General features: G+C 41.2%; 1 protein-coding gene across 1 annotated transcript in view; it reads left to right on the top strand.

Moving 5' to 3' along the window:
* kif19 (kinesin family member 19) overlaps positions 1-19,746 on the top strand; it is a 119,014-nt gene that overhangs the window by 58,777 nt on the left and 40,491 nt on the right. Inside the window, exons 3-4 of the mRNA XM_034194719.1 lie at positions 13,105-13,215; positions 14,801-14,888. Coding sequence (XP_034050610.1) covers positions 13,105-13,215; positions 14,801-14,888 — 199 coding nt within the window. The remainder of the gene's footprint in view (positions 1-13,104; positions 13,216-14,800; positions 14,889-19,746) is intronic.

Below are 19,746 nucleotides of genomic sequence, written 5' to 3'. Positions count from 1 at the left end.
GTTGTGCAAATCAAGGAATATTTGTAGATCATCTTCTCTGCATTTGCAGGTATTAATGAGACAAATTTTACTCCATAGTAAGTTAGCTTTGAGTTAGCAGAAGTTAGCATGCACACTAACATTCATGAAATGTCTTGTAAATAGCTCCAGAGGTGTTATCAGGTTACAAAACCAGGGTTTTCAGTTTCAGAAGTGTTTATTTCTTGCTAGCTTTTACATAATATATGACAAAGAGGCTACACTTACACACAAATGAAACAGAGTTTTGCAGCTCGCTACCAGCCTGTGACGTCACCATGCTAACATAAAAAATAGGTTCAGAGGTGTTACTAGGTTCCAAAAACAGCGTTTTAAGTTTTAGAAGTATTTATTTCTCGCTAGCTTTTACGTAATACGTGAGAAACGTATAGAAACACATAAAAAGGCCTTAACGAGGCCTTTCTGCTGATGGAACAGCATTCTGACAAGTGCATTAAATTACCACCAGTGTTTCAAACACACAAAATATAGACACGATCTGCACACTCTAAATTTCCATTTGACATTGATAAATCATGTTATATGTGTATATTTGAAAGATGTGTATATTCGAAAGATGCAGTCCTTTTTTACACACGCAAACCTGTAATAAATCAGGCATTCTATGTTGAACTTAATTTCAGTTGAAACTGTTTCAAGATCTATCCCCTGGTAATGAGTTTTGATTGAAGCTTTTTGGCCCACTCATCAACAAACCTTTATTGGCATAGGAATGAAAAATACTTGCGAATGCCTTAAATCCTTTTCTGTGTACAGAGTGACAGTTACACTGTGGGCACTTCATATGATCGAGATTTCCAATGGCTCATTTGACATTTTGTCATTCACCCGCTCCATCATTTATGTGTCCCTGTAAAAGGGGTTGATGACTACATGACTCCTGACTCTTGTTGCCCATCTTGGCATCATTAGCCTCTTGGCACATGATAGTGGAGCAAGTCAGGGAGAACCAAGCGAAGCACGTAGGTGAAACTGCACCACATCCAGGCCTTGAATTATGGATCTGCTGTGGGGCCTAGCTGTGCTATAATCAGCTAAATGACTAAATGAGGCAGCCTTGCTGCTTTAATGAGCCGAGCAGCAGGTCCTGTTGATTAAAAAAAACAATCAGCCAAGAAAGGGGCCGGGACAAGGATGCTCGATCGCTCCCCATTGTTTTTATTGCGTTTAGATAACTCCATAACTTTAATTGGTTCCAAGCTGCAGCATAAGCAAGCTGTTGTTTTGACTTGAGCTTTTCCTTGTGAAAATAAATCAATTTTTGATGAGCCTGTTGTTTGTCATAGCTGCAGGTTGTAAATTCATGCTCTTACTGTTTTGTTATGTCAGTCTCGGGAGGTCATGTTAAACCAGAGGGCTCGTACCTTACGCCTGGAATGCACCTGCTCAGCATATTTTCCAAGTCTATCCACACCTGATTCGATAAGTCTGGTGCTGCAGAGCTCTTGATTGGCTCTTGATTGGCTGAGCACACCTGACCGGGTCCATTAGTTGTGAGTGGAATGGTTGAATTGGTAAACATGTGGGACAGGTGCTGTCCAGGAGCAGGGGTTGGTGACCCTACAGGTAAATTAACAAGGTCCTGCATCCAAACAAAAAGCAGCTTTAGTATGTAATGAGGAGCAGCGCGATTAATACTGCTAAATATAGCCCCACTTTTACTGAGGCTGTCAACCAGGAAATTGCTTTCCATTTCAGCTCATGTGCTGTTTGGGCCACATCAGGCTTCTGGTTCACTTCTGTTGAAATTGCCCGCTTCCTCCGGCATTGGTGATGAATTAATCAGTAGTTGACAGTATGGGGCACTTGGTCTCAGTAGAAAGTGGAAAAGAATCTATTTCATCCATTGCTGATAATATGACCTTGGCACCCAATAATCTGTTTTCAGATTGGGCTATAGATGAGTCATATCTTTGTTAAGCACCAAGTGTTCCTTCAGAAAGATTACAATGTGCATGTCTCGGCTGGCTTGGGGACGCCTTGGGGTTCCCCCGGAGGAGCTATGGGAGGTGTGTGTGGATCGGGAGGTCTGGGTGGCTTTGCTTGAGCTGCTGCCCCCGCGACCCGACTTCGAATAAAGCGGAACAAAATGGATAGATGGATGGAGTCAATCTGTGACCCATCGCAAACCCTTTTTTACATAAAAGACTCAGATAATAAACAGTCAGTCATATGTGCGCTTTTGTGAATGGCACAATCATTTTAATAAATCTAATCAATGCATCTCATTTTATTTGCTGTACCTTCAGTCAATCTACAAAGTGCAGTGAAAAAAAATAGGTTGTGGGTCAGTAAACAGCTGCACAGCAACCATTCTGCAAACACAAATGGTGCAGCGCACACACACACACACACACACACACAAAGCCCATAGAAACTGATAAGATGCAAATGTCAACACAGGGTCAGTTGTCACTTGGAATCAGCACGCCTGAACTGCGACAGTGTGACATCGATAACTAGAAGAGCGCTCAAAGAGCACGCCCTCTCTTGGAGTATATAATGGAAGGGTCGAGATCACCAGCAGTGTTTAGTTAACCTCTGCTTGACCCAAGAGTCATCTCCTCAACAGTTTACTGTTCACCATATTTAGTCACATGACCCCTCACACCTTGTCTTGATTTGTGTGGATGCTGCACGTCTAACACCTGTTGGCTGCTAGCAGTAATGAACTGACGTAAAGACTAAGAAGACACAATATCTACTACCAATTACAATCTTTTTGTATTCATATATGCAGGTCACCGACTGATCTGCGTCTTTCTGTGGCCACCACAGCTCATCACATAGTGAATGTGGCATGGATGGCCTTGAACTGGGAGCCTTCTGTTTGGGATGCAAGCATGCTAACCACTTGCGTCACTGTATCAGGTTACTCACCCTTAAAAGTTGACTTTTCAGCGTTTTGGTCATGTGGTGCATTTCTGAGGGCATGATCCAGGTGCCTCTGTTTTGAAGATCTCAGCAGCTGTATTTCAATTAGCTGTAGCAAATAGATGGCTGCTTTTGAGAACTTGGGTTGCACAGTTTGTCTGCATGGGTTGCTAACCATCCAGAACCCAAGGCAGTTCTGTACAGGGGTAGATGATGCAACAACGTAGTGCCAAGGCCTGACCTGCATGCCACAGTGAACAGAATCACCAGTAGTTGGGTTCATGAGGAACATTTAGAGAGGGAACTGATAGCTACAAATGAGCAAAGCTAACAAAGAATAGCTAGCTTCCAAAAACTAATTTGGTCTTACTTTAAATGGAACAAGTAGCTCTGTGTCATAGGAGTTGGACTTCCAACCGGTGTGTCGGCTACCTGTGCTCTTGGACACAGTCCATCTTAGTCCACCCGGATTATTCACAGGTTATTCCCCAGGTAATGCCAGAAAATTTGTACTGACATTGCCTGGGGAATAACCTGCAATGGATTGGCTTCTCATCCAGGGAGAACGCAGAATCATGGACTCCCATCTACATCTGAGGATTAGCACTGGCCCAGTGAAAAAGTTGTTATAGGTCAGAACTTGTGTTAGACCAATGTCCTGCTGCTGCACATTGCCACATACACCACCTCATGGAAGACCTTTGAGTTTCAAACCAATAAACCAACCGAACCAGTGTAGAACCCACTGAGGCAGACCTCTGTTCAGTGCACGTTTCATTAATGTAATCATGTATCTGCCACAGCCAGATGATAGGTGGGCGATCCTTTGCATGCCCAGTCAATAGGGTTCTGAGCAATGACACACCAGGACCATGCTTGGGGAAAGCAGACCAAAATAGAGAAATGAGTACACCAAATGGATGTAATGCCTCATGATGCAGGCATAATGCTTACCTTGGTCTTCTGAAGTCATTGCTCTTTGTCCTCCTACTCTGGTTTCGGCCTCAGAAATCCCACATTCAACGCAGAAAACCTACAAAACCTGCCACATAAAATCTCTGTACCTCTGAGGTTTAGGCTTCTCCTCAATACCACAGACAGCTGCTTAATCTAACCCAGCAGCAGTACCAATGGAAGCATCAAACTCGACAACAAACCTCAGAGCTACAATTATCTCTACAGCTAAAGCTTTCAATGGAGTCATTTTAGTGTCTGAACACTGACAAAACATCACAGCAGTTGATAGGTTTGAGTAATCTTTTGTGCTGTGCTTTTGGAGAGATAATGAGGCATAATAATCCAGCAGGGATATGGACCTGTGTATGCTTTAAGGCATGTGGTTTTCTTAAAATGGTTTTCCATGGATTTATACAAATTTGTGATTGAACTGGGCAGGCTTTAATGTTTGGTGAAGCAGAAAAACTCTCAGTCAGTTTAATGGCTCGTCTGCTAGTATTGACCTTTGCTTGACCAACGATGGTCTCTTAGAGTCCTCTCAGTTGATCTTAGAGGACCATTTTCAGTTACAAACACCTGTGTTGGTGAAGTTTGAACTGAGGCCATGACGGGCAAACATTATGCCCAGGTTTATGTTGCCACCTAATGTGCCGTCACTGGAGCCCATCTTGTCAGAAGACTTAAGACAATTAGTGCCATAGAATCTGCTCAAGTAGCAGCTGCTGTGTGTGGATGTTCAAGGGTGGAGCTCCGTGAAGTGTAGTAACTCAAGAAACACAGGTGACAGATGGTATGAGCGGTGTTATCAACACCCGTGGTTGTTAATGAGTATAAGTTATAACCACGCATTGGTTGTGTACAGTATTTGATCCTGTGATGTTAGACATGTAATTTTGCAAGAGTATGTTTATCAGGTTACTCAAGGATCGCACACCACATGCTTTGAACGGATGTCCATGCTCTGGCATGAAAACACAAACTGTCAATGTTTTTCAGCTGTAGAGGGTGAAGTGTTCCCAACACAATATAGCATGCTACGTTACAACGGATTGTGGCATTGTGTGCTGTCAGCATGGTATGTCTATCTTAGATTTAGCTAAAATAGCTAATCCCCAGCAGTTAAAGAAAGTCAAGGACAGTTTATCCTGCAAATAACCGTCCTAAGAAGCATTTGACACTGGCAGTGAGTGTACACACTTATTATATTGAGTGCTTTGAGCTTTTTTTGGATGAAAATGATTGGATATTGTGAGTCACTGGCCTTGCAGCCAAAAATATGAATGATCATGCTGATTTATATGTGTGTATGTGTGTGAGCAGACGAATGGAGCAATTAATTCAGCTGATATTTCTAAAATGCAAATGAAGCAGCCAATTTAGAGCAGTGAACAACCTCCATCTCTGCTTAAACAAATGAACAAATGCATGAAATTACTGTAATTTATAGCTGTTTCTAATAAATACTAACTGTGGCTATTCATGCAATTAAAAAAAAAAATAAACAACTGGTCACTGAAAGCATTTTTTGTGTGGTGCTTCTGACATCTGGAGGCTCTGACGTACCTACTATTCCTTCTTTTTCCATGAATGTTGTCCAGTGCGCTGCTCCCGTTTTGTTCAGGGTTGCCACAGCGGATACAGCCAAATCCGCATTGGCATTTGGCAAAAGTTTTACGCCGGATGCCCTTCCTGATGCAACTCCAGTATAACCTGGAGAAACACACACAGCTGCTGGTGGTCGAAAGAGGTCTCCTATCCAAGTACTAACCAGGCCCCGCACTGCTTAGCTTCTGAGAAATGACGGGATCAGGCTAACATAGAACAGATCAATTGCTCTTTTTCCATGAACACTGTCTTTCTTTCTTTCTTTTTTTTGGTGTTCAGTTGAGGTGTAACATGTCAGTAGAAGACTCTGTTCCTGATGCTCATGCACCTTTGTCAAGAGCCACAGCACCAAAACAAGCTGTTTGTGGCTGCTGTAATATCTAACAGAGACAGACCTTTGGTGTGTTAGGGTGCTCAGAAATGATAGAGATGTCTAATCAGGACATTCCTACTCTATAGCTATATTTTTTTATGTTGTTGGCAATCTGGTCTCACGGCAAGTCATGATTCAGCAGCATGAAATATACATTAATGTGTTGGTTCGTGATATTGTGACGAAAAGCGCCTCATTTTCGTCACGGCAGGACAAATTCATTCTAATTCATTCTGTGATGGCTGCATGAAATTAAAAGTGAAGTGTGTGGGGGGGTTCTGGTTAGGGTGGGGGGAAAGAGTAGGATTAGGTTATGGTTAAGGTTAGGGTCGGGGTAGGAGTAGGGTTAGGAATAGTGAGTTAAAAAAAAAACCCGTCACGAAAATTTGACTCATTTTGTCACGGGAGCACAAAAAACAACAACAAAAAAACGTGAGACTGGGCTGTTGTTGGAGGGTTGGAGCAGGCTGTTCTGTGGCATAGGAGTTGGACTACCATCCTCTAGATTGGGGTTTGATTACATTTGCATACGTCAAACTACCTGTCTGTGTCCTTGGACAAAACATTTAATCAGTCTACCAGTTTGTGAAAGGGTAACTACCGCCATGGCAGGAGGAGTAACTTGCATTGTATTGACATCCCATCTAGGCAAAGTCGTGGATTTTCTTCCACTTAATGCTACAGTCTCCAGCTTGATTGGCCTCACGACCTGTACAGGACTTAAGGCTCATTTATGTTCTATTTCTGTAATTAAATCTATCCGTGTGTTTCAAACAAAGTAAATGCCACTGCCTTCATGTGTCCATCATGTTGGCACAAATGTTAAGCAATATGTCCATTAGTATACAAATAATGAATGTTTATGAGTTCAATGGTAGGAATATTTCATGAGGTGAAAGATGGAACATTCCAGCTTTCACCGAATTAAATATTCGTTCCATTGAAAGAATGAAAACCATTCATTTGTTTTATATAAACAAATAATGGTTATATAAATATATAAACGGCTAAGATAGATCCTTGTCATTTGATATTTTATTCATTATAAAGAACAGAAAAGGGACTTACATTTTGGTGTGCGTCACTGGTGCTTAACAGTCCAACACGAACTTTAAATAGGAGTCTAAAATTGCGATGATGTAGTCCGTGATGCAGCCCACTGACTTTGTGTACTAAAAAAAAAAGACTTCGTGTTCCACGACCTTCCTGGTCATGGAACAACCGACCAGCTCTTCACTTTCACAAGAATCCTGGAGGGTGCCTGGGAGTATGCCCATCCAGTCTACATGTGTTTTGTGGACTTGGTTAGAGATTATTCAGTATCTCCACACTGGCCTGGGAATGCCTTGGGATCCCCCAGTCAGAGGTGGTCAATGTGGCCCAGGAAAGGGAAGTCTGGGGTCCCGTGCTAGAGCTGTTGTCCCTATGACCCGATCCCGGATGAGTGGTTGAACATGGGAGTGATGAATGAAAAATCACATCAGAAATTTGTCCAGCTTTTTCATCCTAACAGCTCTTCATGCCTCCAGATGCTTTACAGCGTAGTGGATTTGTTTTGTTAGAAGAATTGTTGTTGTGTGTTGGGGGGGTGTGGCTGGACATTTTGGTGTTCTTTTCTTTTCTTTGCTCTCCAGGTGGTATGCAAACTGATTTATTGTCTGTGGAGAAGGTGCTGGCAGAAGAGTCCTTCACCCTCATCAACATAATGTGCAGCACCAGTGGATGGTGATCACGTGCAACCTTAAAGACTTTCAGCTGAAGCAGATAATGAGATGGTGTTCTGCATTTAAGTCATGTGTGATTCAAGCAGAATTGCCGGGAACTCGACCTTGTGATGTTCGTTTGTGAGACGCTGAGGACCGCGCCTGGGTTTGACACATCGTGCCTGTGAAGGAGGAAAGGTGAGGGACACATGCTGTCAGCACACATCAGAGGTGATTGATTATCTGAATAATTATTAACAGTAACTTGGTATTTTGTTACGCAGTATATTTGAACTTTGATGAGAGTTGTGCAGCTCGCTTCTCACTGCCGTGGCATGCGGACTGATGATCCTCCACCTGTTGTGAGAAGCTGCTCATTTACATAAAGCTTGAATTTGGACCTGAATGTGTTGCTGATAGTGTGTGCCTTTTGAAGGATATTAATTGTAGCTGCTGACTTACCTCACCTTTTCTATCCTTCGCAGAGTCGGTTTGTCGTGTCCACCTGGGGGGTGTTTGGCGGTGAACGTGGGTCCAGAAACGCCGGGCTTCGATCCTTTTGGGCGCTGGAGAGCGTGCCGTCCTTCACTCCGCCAGACCGACGCAGTTTTTGTTTGTACACTTTGTTATGCACCAAAGGGGGAAAATAAATTGTTTTGTTATTGGAACCGCTTTCTGGTTGTTTTAGTGCTGGGTTCCGTCAGACGCAGGTCCGCTCCTCAACCCGCGTCGACACATAACAATTGTGGCATCAATTAGATCCTTCAAATTGTCATCCACCAGCAGAACAACCTCTGCAGTTTTTAGCTAAACGCAGCAAAAGAGGCAAAAGTGTAGATGGAGGTGGTTTCTGAGGCCATTAAATAATTTCTGACAAAATTATGTATGTAAAACTAGTTATTGTTAACTGTCTTCATCATGTCTTTTTGCCAAGCATGGTGTCGTGCTTGAACTTGGGCTACACTGCCCACAAAATGTCTGGTGGTACTGCTCCATTTCCTCCATATCTGTAAGCTTTTAGAAAAGACAGATATGGTCCAAATGTACGCCTAATGTGGACAGAAGGCTCGATCTGTATGTGTTTTTAGCTTTGAGCATCAATTAGCCTTTTCCCTTTACTCTTGGGTGGCTAACCATTTGGATTCCTGCCTGGCCAAACCAATGGGAGGGAAATGCATCTGGCATTCCATACTAGATATATTTGCAAATTTTGTTGTGTTGGAGGTTTTGAAAAATATTTTTAATGTGTCAGATGATTTTGCAGATTTTTCAGTGATGTGTTTGGCATCAAAACACTGTGTCTTCATCTGTGATCAGATATTTGTGATTTTTCTTAATAACAAAAATCTGTTTTGTGCACTATAGTTAGCTTTGATAGGAAAGGTTTCATATAGGAATTGTGCATAATCAGTTTTCATGCACCTTCTTCATGTACTGTATATTGAGGTTGTGGTGTCGGGGGTAAATTAAAAATCTTTGACTGTGTATGGATAAACCACCCAATTTTAAATAAAATTTAGCTCTGAAAAGTCTTTAAGATTTTTGTGACACAAAGTCAGAAAGATGCCGACCTACATTAGCCTGCTAAGACGATCTATAACGTGACCCCTTTAAGTGCTTCTGACCCTGGATTGAGAGAAGCCCTCTCTTATTCATGATCGCTTTCCTGTGAAATGTGATCGGAACGCATACGTCACTGCAGCCAGTCTGTGTTGCACTAAAAATTCAGAGGAGGAGCTGCAAGTTAATCAGAAAGATCGGAGGCAGAGAGCAGCACAGTGCATCTTGAATTTAAAGTATTCTTTGTTGACCTCTTACATTTCACAAAAGAATTGCTTTCTGCAGAACAAACAAGATGAAAAGCATCATCTTGAGGAATAAAAATGTTGGACAAACAAGGAGGGGGTTGATCACCGTGTGCTTGCTCCAGCTCCTTCGTTCCGCTCTCTCTTCTCTCGCTCACACTCTTCTGTTGACTCATTGCAGCCTTGGTAGTCTGACTGGGCTCCCCTCCCTTCATCTCTTGTTGTCCTTATATTAAATGTGAAATCCTCTCTCTTGAATTTCAATTGAGAGGCTTCAAAGTGAGCGGCTCAGTGGTTGAGGGGCATCATCAAACAAGCCGGGTGCTTCAGTGGTACAGGCCTCCGAGGACACTTCAGGTCCAATGCCAAACAAATGGCGTGAACCACCCCCCCCCAAGACAACTCCCAGCTGTCCCATTACTGAATTTCCAATAAAGTTTCCTACACAGTCAGGTTTTGATAAGTTTTGAGCATTAAATAAACAGGTTTTTGAATACTTGAGAATCCTTGTGCGTCACTGTGGCACTTTGAATTGGACGCCTGTGTACAGACTTCCTGTTTACTTCATTTTGTATCTTGGAATTTGTCAGCGTTATGTTCTCCTTCTTTCATGCTGTTTCTGCTGCAGAATTTTAAAGGGGATATTTGAGTCATTCTCCGTGCACTTCACAGCATCCTAAGCTTTTTACTGCTCAGACTGTCATACACAAACATTTTATCTCTCGGTGTTTGAGTGTCTGTGTTATCTTGTTCTCTTTGACTTCACCTGAGCCGACTCAGTCTGTTGCTTTTGTTGAACAAAAAGGATTCAGAAGATGTCAGATTGAATGCAAGCATACAAAACCTAGATGAATACATGCTTACATCAGTTGCTTTCACAGTAATTCTGTTTTTGTAGCAAGGGCAGTGTGTCAAACACAGGAGGATTTTTAAATGATGTCCGTAATGAGGAGTAATGAATGTAAAAATATTACTGACAAAAATGTACAGTTGTGTTCAAAATCCTAGTAGTGTTTAAAAGAAGTGAGTAAGCTTAAAATCCTTAAAATAGCTTTTATTTCCTTACACGCAAATGCACTGGCAACACTGCCAAGATTCCAGCTCAAAACATGAAGAAAAATGTATCAAATTTGTTATTACTTTGGAGAAAGTGAAGAAAAGGAATGGGCTGTTCAAAAAATAACAGTGTCAGCATTTTTCTTTACAAACACAAATGTTTGAAGATTTACCTTTCCTATGAATCACTGAACTAATATTTAGTTGTATAACCACTGTTTCTGAGGACTGCTTCACATCTGTATTTCATGGAGCCAACCAACTTGGCACCTGTGAACAGGTATTCCGGCCCAGGATGACTGGACTACATTCCAGAATTACTCTGCATTTCTTGGTTTATCCTCAGAAACAGTATTTTTGATGTCAACCCACAGGTTTTCTATTGGATTAAAGTCCAGGGATTGGGCTGGCCACTCCAGAACATTAATCTTGTTGGTCTGGAGCCAAGATGCTGCTCACTTTCTCGTGTGTTTGGGGTCAATGTTTTGTGGAAACACCCATTTGATGGACATTTCCTCTTCGGCATAAGACAACATGACCTCGTCAAGTATTTTGATGTATTCAAACTGATCTATGATCCCTCGTATGTGATAAATAGGCCCGACACCACAGTATGAGAAACATCCCCATATCATGATGCTTGCTCCACCATGCTTCTCTGTCTTCACAGTGGACTGTGACTTGAATTCAGTTTTGGAAGGTCATCTGACAAACTTCCTGCAGCCCCCAGACCCAAAAAGAACCATCTTGCTTTCATCAATCCACAAAATGTTGCACCATTTCTCTTTAGGCCAGTAAATGTGTTCTTTGCCAAATTGTAACCTCTTGTTTTTTTTTTCCAACATTGGGACTTTGCGGCACCTTCTTGCCCATAGTAGGCGTCCTAATTGTTACAGTACTTGAAGGTAACTTTAGACCTTCTTTGATCACCCTGGAGCTGGTCATTGGCTGAGTCTCTGTCATTCTGGCTGTTTTTTGATACATTTGAATTGTGGCTTTTCATTTTCTTCCACCTCTTTCTGGTTGTGGTTTCCATTTTAAAGCATTTGAGATCATTTTCGCTGAGCAGCCTGTCATTTTCTGCACTTCTTTATATGTTTTCCCCTCTCCAATCACCTTTTTAATCAAGGTGCGCTACTCTTTTGAAAAATGTCTGGAACCACCCATTTTACTCAGATTTTCAGAGAGAAATACAAAAAAAATCCCAGCATGTACAACATTTGCTGCCTTTGTCTTTAAATAAGGGTGACCCGTAAGGGTGTAATAAAGGTCACAGAAAGAAAAGTGCAGACACTGCTTTTTTATGAACAGTCTAATATTACTTTTTCTTCAGTTTCTGTGAAGTAATAACAAATCTGATAAATGATTTCAGTTTGGAATAGAATGTGCTGTGTTCCCAGTGGATTTGTGTGTATGGAAATAAATGCTATTATAACTGTATAAGGATTTTGAGCTTTACTCACTTTTTAAAACACACTACTATTATTTGGAACACAACTGTAAGTAAAGTAGGAAGGACATGTCTGCAGGTTTGAGACTCGTATCCCAAGCACTAATAGCTACAGCTACCAACACACTGAATGCTACAATAAAACCCAGTAGTATTTATATTGTATGAACAGTGCATTGCAGTACGACTATGATTGCCATGTGAGGCCTCATGAAGCATGTGCTAAATGGCAATCAGCTTTCAAAAAACAGTTTAAACCACAATAGACTTCAGTTGGCTTTAAAGCCTTTATTTTAAAAGGTAAAGCCATCTTGTGGGGTCAGAAAAAACAAATTCTTTATGAGACTTCAATTTTGCTATCACTACTACTAACCCAATAGTGATTATCCGTATCTTTTATAGATCTTATAGAATTTCCACCATGCCATGTACAACTTCCACCACAATTTAAAGTAGCAACACAAACTCCATTAAACTCCAAAAGATAAAGAAATGTACATTGTGAGAGTTTTTTTTTCTTTCAGTGAAACTCGTCATAAAGTACTAGTAATCACTACATGGTGCTATCTGGTTCTATAATAGCCACTCGGACTGCCACTGCACGAAAATGTTTTGTACCTGCAGCCATGACCACTTGGAATACAAATCTCATACCTGCAGCCACATTTAAGTAGAAAACACATACATATAAGAAAATACACTTAATGCTTTGCAAAATAAGTTTTACTCCTCTTGACCATTTGGTATACTAATAGGGGTGAGTACAACAACAAAAACCAAAGCATACTTCATGGTAGTACATTATGTATGCATTATGTTTGATCATTTACAGACCAAATACACAGATGGTATCAACGTAGGCTGCATTCATATTTTGGGCTTAAATGAACTAAATATTGAGTGTCCTTCTAATAGTTGACATTTCTGTTTATGATGTGACACGTCTCAGAGCAGTGACACTGCCAGACATTTGATGCATTTATAATCTAGGGTATATACAGCTCATTCCAAATTGCGGTGTGAATGCGGTCTTCGTGATATAGCAGAAACTGTTTTTTCTTAGCACCACTTGACATTTCTGTCTTTCAAAATGCCTTTTTGCTCACTGACTGGAGTTTTAATTTGTTGCATTATGTGCTCATTCATCTGGTAAAGTTTAAACAGCAAAGGAAAGCGATTCCTGTCTCTTCTTGTCCTCTGTCCTTATCATCTGTCTGTGTTTATCCTCCTCTTCATGCACAGATGGTGGTTTTGATGGACCCCATGGAGGACCCAGATGACATCCTGCGTGCCAATCGCTCCAGGGAGAAGACGTACATGTTTGATGTGGCGTTTGACGAATCAGCCAGTCAGGTAAGTCAAAATAAACAAGAAGAGACATTTCACACCGTACATACAAACCCTGGTAAAAATTATGGAATCGCCGGCCTCGGAGGATGTTCATTCAGTTGCTTAATTTTGTAGAAAAAAAGCAGATCACAGACATGACACAAAACTAAAGTCATTTCAAATGGCAACTTTCTGGCTTTAAGAAACACTATAAGAAATCAAGAAAAAAAAGATTGTGGCAGTCAGTAACGGTTACTTTTTTAGACCAAGCAGAGGAAAAAAATATGGAATCACTCAATTCTGAGGAAAAAATTATGGAATCACCCTGTAAATTTTCATCCCTAAAACTAATACCTGCATCATATCAGATCTGCTCGTTAGTCTGCATCTAAAAAGGAGTGAACACACCTTGGAGAGCTGTTGCACCAAGTGGACTGACATGAATCATGGCTCCAACACGAGAGATGTCAATTGAAACAAAGGAGAGGATTATCAAACTCTTAAAAGAGAGTAAATCATCATGCAATGTTGCAGAAGATGTTGGTTGTTCACAGTCAGCTGTGTCTAAACTCTGGACCAAATACAAACAACATGGGAAGGTTGTTAAAGGCAAACATACTGGTAGACCAAGGAAGACATCAAAGCGTCAAGACAGAAAACTTAAAGCAATATGTCTCAAAAATCGAAAAATGTACAACAAAACAAATGAGGAACGAATGGGAGGAAACTGGAGTCAACGTCTGTGACCGAACTGTAAGAAACCGCCTAAAGGAAATGGGATTTACATACAGAAAAGCTAAACGAAAGGCATCATTAACACCTAAACAGAAAAAAACAAGGTTACAATGGGCTAAGGAAAAGCAATTGTGGACTGTGGATGACTGGATGAAAGTCATATTCAGTGATGAATCTCGAATCTGCATTGGGCAAGGTGATGATGCTGGAACTTTTGTTTGGTGCCTTTCCAATGAGATTTATAAAGATGACTGTCTGAAGAGAACATGTAAATTTCCACAGTCATTGATGATATGGGGCTGCATGTCAGGTAAAGGCACTGGGGAGATGGCTGTCATTACATCATCAATAAATGTACAAGTTTATGTTGATATTTTGGACAATTGAAAGGATGTTTGGGGATGATGAAATCATTTTTCAAGATGATAATGCATCTTGCCATAGAGCAAAAACTGCAAAAACATTCCTTGCAAAAAGACACATAGGGTCAATGTCATGGCATAGGGTCAATGTCAATGAGCAGATCTGATTTGATGCAGGTGTTAATTTGGGGGATGAAAATTTACAGTGTGATTCCATAATTTTTTCCTCAGAATTGAGTGATTCCATATTTTTTTCCTCTGCTTGGTCTAAAAAAGTAACCGTTACTGACTGCCACAATCTTTTTTTCTTGATTTCTTATAGTGTTTCTTAAAGCCAGAAAGTTGCCATTTGAAATGACTTTAGTTTTGTGTCATGTCTGTGATCTGCTTTTTTCTACAAAATTAAACAACTGAATGAACATCCTCCGAGGCCGGTGATTCCATAATTTTTTGCCAGGGGTTGTAGAATGCTTTGTATCACTTTTTCATTTGTCACTTTTCGGCCTGTGCAGGAGGAGGTGTACCGAGCTACAACCAAAGGGCTGATTGAGGGCCTCATATCAGGCTATAACGCCACCGTATTTGCCTACGGACCCACAGGTGTGTGTCTGAGAGTGTGCAGACTTTCAGCATCCTCTCAGGAATGCAGGGAGGCATTTTGCTGTCATCTGTCTTGTTATTAATTTTGAGTGGAAAACTAGACATGTTCTTCCTCCCACTTTGTCAGTGGGTAGAGGCAGACTGTCAAAGAAGAGTCAAGTGCTGTTTCCCTGAGTTTAACCGTCTGGCTTTCTACTGCGCAGCCTTCTTCTGCCATCTGTCTGAGAATCACTTCACTTTGTCACCACTTGTGAGGAAACAGGGATTTTAACACTCATACGAGGGCTGTCAATAAAGTAAGGGTCCTTTTTATTTTTTTCAAAAACTATGGATTTCATTCATATGTTTTTACGTCAGACATGCTTGAACCCTCGTGCGCATTCGTGAGTTTTTCCACGCCTGTCGGTGATGTCATTCACCTGTGAGCACTCCTTGTGGGAGGAGTCGTCCAGCCCCTCGTCGGAATTCCTTTGTCTGAGAAGTTGCTGAGAGACTGGCGCTTTGTTTGATCAAAATTTTTTCTAAACCTGTGAGACACATCGAAGTGGACACGGTTCGAAAAATTAAGCTGGTTTTCAGTGAAAATTTTAACGGCTGATGAGAGATTTTGAGGTGATTCTGTCGCTTTAAGGACTTCCCACGGTGCGAGACGTCGCTCAGCGCTCTCAGGAGCCGTCGTCAGCCTGTTTCAAGCTGAAAACCTCCACATTTCAGGCTCTATTGATCCAGGACGTCGTGAGAGAACAGAGAAGTTTCAGAAGAAGTCGGTTTCAGCATTTTATCCGGATATTCCACTGTTAAAGGAGATTTTTTTAATGAAAGACGTGCGGACGGATCCGCGCGTCGGGACGCAGCCGACGCGGTTCGGCCGCACAGGAAAAACACCTCCGTGTTGATAACCATTTGTAAAATCCAGGCGGCTTGTGATGGCTTTCAGTGGAGTGAGTATATGAGAAATTGTTTAACAGGCAGGACATGTTCCAACTTGTCCTTAAGGCTTTCAACAGAGGTGTTTTTCCTGTGGCGGAGCGTCGCGGCGGCTGCGAGCCGACGCTGCAATCCGTCTGCACGTCTTTCATTAAAAAAATCTCCTTTAACAGTGGAATATCCGGATAAAATGCTGAAACCGACTTCTTCTGAAACTTCTCTGTTCTCTCACGACGTCCTGGAACAATAGAACCTGAAATGTGGAGGTTTTCAGCTTGAACAGGCTGACGACGGCGGCTGAGAGCGCTGCGCGACGTCTCGCACCGTGGGAAGTCCTTAAAGCGACAGAATCACCTCAAAATCTCTCATCAGCCGTTAAAATTTTCACTGAAAACCAGCTTAATTTTTCGAACCGTGTCCACTTCGATGTGTCTCACAGGTTTAGAAAAAATTTTGATCAAACAACGCGCCAGTCTCTCAGCAACTTCTCAGACAAAGGAATTCCGACGAGGGGCTGGACGACTCCTCCCACAAGGAGTGGTCACAGGCGAATGACGTCACCGACAGGCGTGGAAAAACTCACGCATGCGCACGAGGGTTCAAGCATGTCTGACGTAAAAACACATGAATGAAATCCATATAGTTTTTGAAAAAAATAAAAAGGACCGTTACTTTAGTGACAGACCTCGTATACACAATAAAATGTCTAACACAACTGTCAGAACATTCCAATTTGTTAAGGCATTTGATAGGTTGATTCAGGATAGTAATTATTTGAACATCAAGCTTTTGTGTTTGTGTTAAGAAAACGGTCCTTCTGGTAGATTTTTGCAGTCTGCACAATTCATTGATTTGCTCCTTTTGTGTGTTGTGTTGTTATTTATTCATCAAAGAATAAGCTCACTTCAAAAGTCTCTGAGAGCTCTCCTTACATTTGATGATTGCTTTGTTTGTGAGTCAAGCAACAGTGACCTTAGTATTCAGCAGGACCCTGCAAGTAGCAACAAGGCTTCTTGTTGCCACTGAACAGACGAAAATGTCAAACCGGAGCGAAATGTGTGCAGGCTTTCCTCACAAAATGTGGTGGTCAAGTGATTAAGTGTGCTTGTTTCCAGTGCAGAAGGTTCCTTGTTCAAGGCCACTCCTGCCCATTCTCCATGTAATATGATGTTGCATCAAGGAGAGCATCCTGTGTAAAATTTGTGCCAAATCAACATTCAGAGCCAAATCAGATCTGCTGTGGTGACCCTGAGTAAAACAAGGGGAGAAGCTGAAGGGACTTAAGCCTCGGTCCCACTGAATAATAAGCCATGAATAATGGCCCACACATGGGTGTGTAGTGATTATTCAAAGAAAGACCCACGTTTTCATCTATCACGTATCCACTACTAAGGCACCTTTGTGTGCCTCTCTGTACCCCGCATGTGCCACGTAGCAGCCTCTAGTGAGCCACGACGACTGGTCATTTGAGCCTCGAATGGCTTGTATCAGCCATGCTAAGCCACGTAGAGCCACACAGTGTTGTGTAGCGCAACATTTGGTCCTACCCTCCACCATTCCCACACCCCTTCCACACTTGTTTCCTCATGGAGCAGGAAAGGGGGAAAAAGCATCAAGATTAAACAGTCTTCTGTAATTCCAGAAGTGATTGGAGGTCTTTTCAGCATCCAAGGTTTGGCAGAAAATGATTATAATCCACTACAAAATAATTATATATATATATATATATATATATATATATATATATATATATATATATATATATATATATATATATATATATACAGTAGTGTTCAGAATAATAGTAGTGCTATGTGACTAAAAAGATGAATCCAGGATTTGAGTATATTTCTTATTGTTACATGGGAAACAAGGTACCAGTAGATTCTCACAAATCCAACAAGACCAAGCATTCATGATATGCACACTCTTAAGGCTATGTAATTGGGCTATTAGTAAAAAAAAGTAGAAAAGGGGGTGTTCACAATAATAGTAGCATCTGCTGTTGACTCTACAAACTCAAAACAGTTATGTTCAAACTGCTTTTTTAGTAATCCTATGAATCACTCAACTAGTATTTAGTTGTATAACCACAGTTTTTCATGATTTCTTCACATCTGCGAGGCATTAATTTTGTTGGTTTGGAACCAAGATTTTCCTCGTTTACTAGTGTGCTTGGGGTCATTGTCTTGTTGAAACACCCATTTCAAGGGCATGACCTCTTCAGCATAAGGCAACATGACCTCTTCAAGTATTTTGACATATCCAAACTGATCCATGATACCTGGTATGCGATATATAGGCCCAACACCATAGTAGCAGAAACATGCCCATATCATGATGCTTGCACCACCATGCTTCACTATCTTCACTGTGAACTGTGGCTTGAATTCAGAGTTTGGGGGTTGTCTCACAAACTGTCTGCAGCCCTTGGACCCAAAAAGAACAATTTTACTCTCATCAGTCCACAAAATATTCCTCCATTTCTCTTTAGGCCAGTTGATGTGTTCTTTGGCAAATTGTAACCTCTTCTGCACATGTCTTTTATTTAACAGAGGGACTTTGCGGGGGATTCTTGCAAATAAATTAGCTTCACACAGGTGTCTTCTAACTGTCACAGCACTTACAGGTAACTCCAGACTGTCGTTGATCATCCTGGAGCTGATCAGTGGGTGAGCCTTTGCCATTCTGGTTATTCTTGTATCCATTTTGATGGTTGTTTTCCATTTTCTTCCACGCATCTCTGTTTTTTTTGTCCACTATAAGCATTGGAGATCATTGTAGATGAACAGCCTATAATTTTTTGCACCTGCGTATAAGTTTTCCCCTCTCCAATCAACTTTTTAATCAAACTATGCTGTACTTCTGAACAATGTCTTGAACGTCCCATTTTCCTCAGGCTTTCAAAGAGAAAAGCATGTTCAACAGGTGGCTGCTGGCTTCATCCTTAAATAGGGGGCACCTGATTCACACCTGTTTGTTCCACAAAATTGAAGAACTCACTGACTGAATGCCACACTACTATTATTGTGAACACCCCCTTTTCTACTTTTTTTTTTACTAATAGCCCAATTTCATAGCCTTAAGAGTGTGCATATCATGAATACTTGGTCTTGTTGGATTTGTGAGACTCTACTGAATCTACTGGTACCTTGTTTCCCATGTAACAATAAGAAATATACTCAAAACCTGGATTAATCTTTTAAGTCACATAGCACTACTATTATTCTGAACACTACTGTATATTTGATTTTAAATATTGCAGCTTGATCATTTATATACAACCCCTGGCAAAAATTATGGAATCACCGGCCTCGGAGGATGTTCATTCAGTTGTTTAATTTTGTAGAAAAAAAGCAGATCACAGACATGACACAAAACTAAAGTCATTTCAAATGGCAACTTTCTGGCTTTAAGAAACACTATAAGAAATCAAGAAAAAAAGATTGTGGCAGTCAGTAACGGTTACTTTTTTAGACCAAGCAGAGGAAAAAATATGGACTCACTCAGTTCTGAGGAATAAATTATGGAATCATGAAAAACAAAAGAACGCTCCAACACATCACTAGTATTTTGTTGCACCACCTCTGGCTTTTATAACAGCTTGCAGTCTCTGAGGCATGGACTTAATGAGTGACAAACAGTACTCTTCATCAATCTGGCTCCAACTTTCTCTGATTGCTGTTGCCAGATCAGCTTTGCACGTTGGAGCCTTGTCATGGACCATTTTCTTCAACTTCCACCAAAGATTTTCAATTGGATTAAGATCCGGACTATTTGCAGGCCATGACATTGACCCTATGTGTCTTTTTGCAAGGAATGTTTTCACAGTTTTTGCTCTATGGCAAATTGCATTATCATCTTGAAAAATGATTTCATCATCCCCAAACATCCTTTCAATTGATGTGATAAGAAAAGTGTCCAAAATATC

The sequence above is a fragment of the Thalassophryne amazonica genome, chromosome 18 (genome assembly GCF_902500255.1).
Source record: "Thalassophryne amazonica chromosome 18, fThaAma1.1, whole genome shotgun sequence".
NCBI classification, from domain to species: domain Eukaryota; kingdom Metazoa; phylum Chordata; class Actinopteri; order Batrachoidiformes; family Batrachoididae; genus Thalassophryne; species Thalassophryne amazonica.
This window is presented reverse-complemented; position numbering and strand designations above follow the sequence as displayed.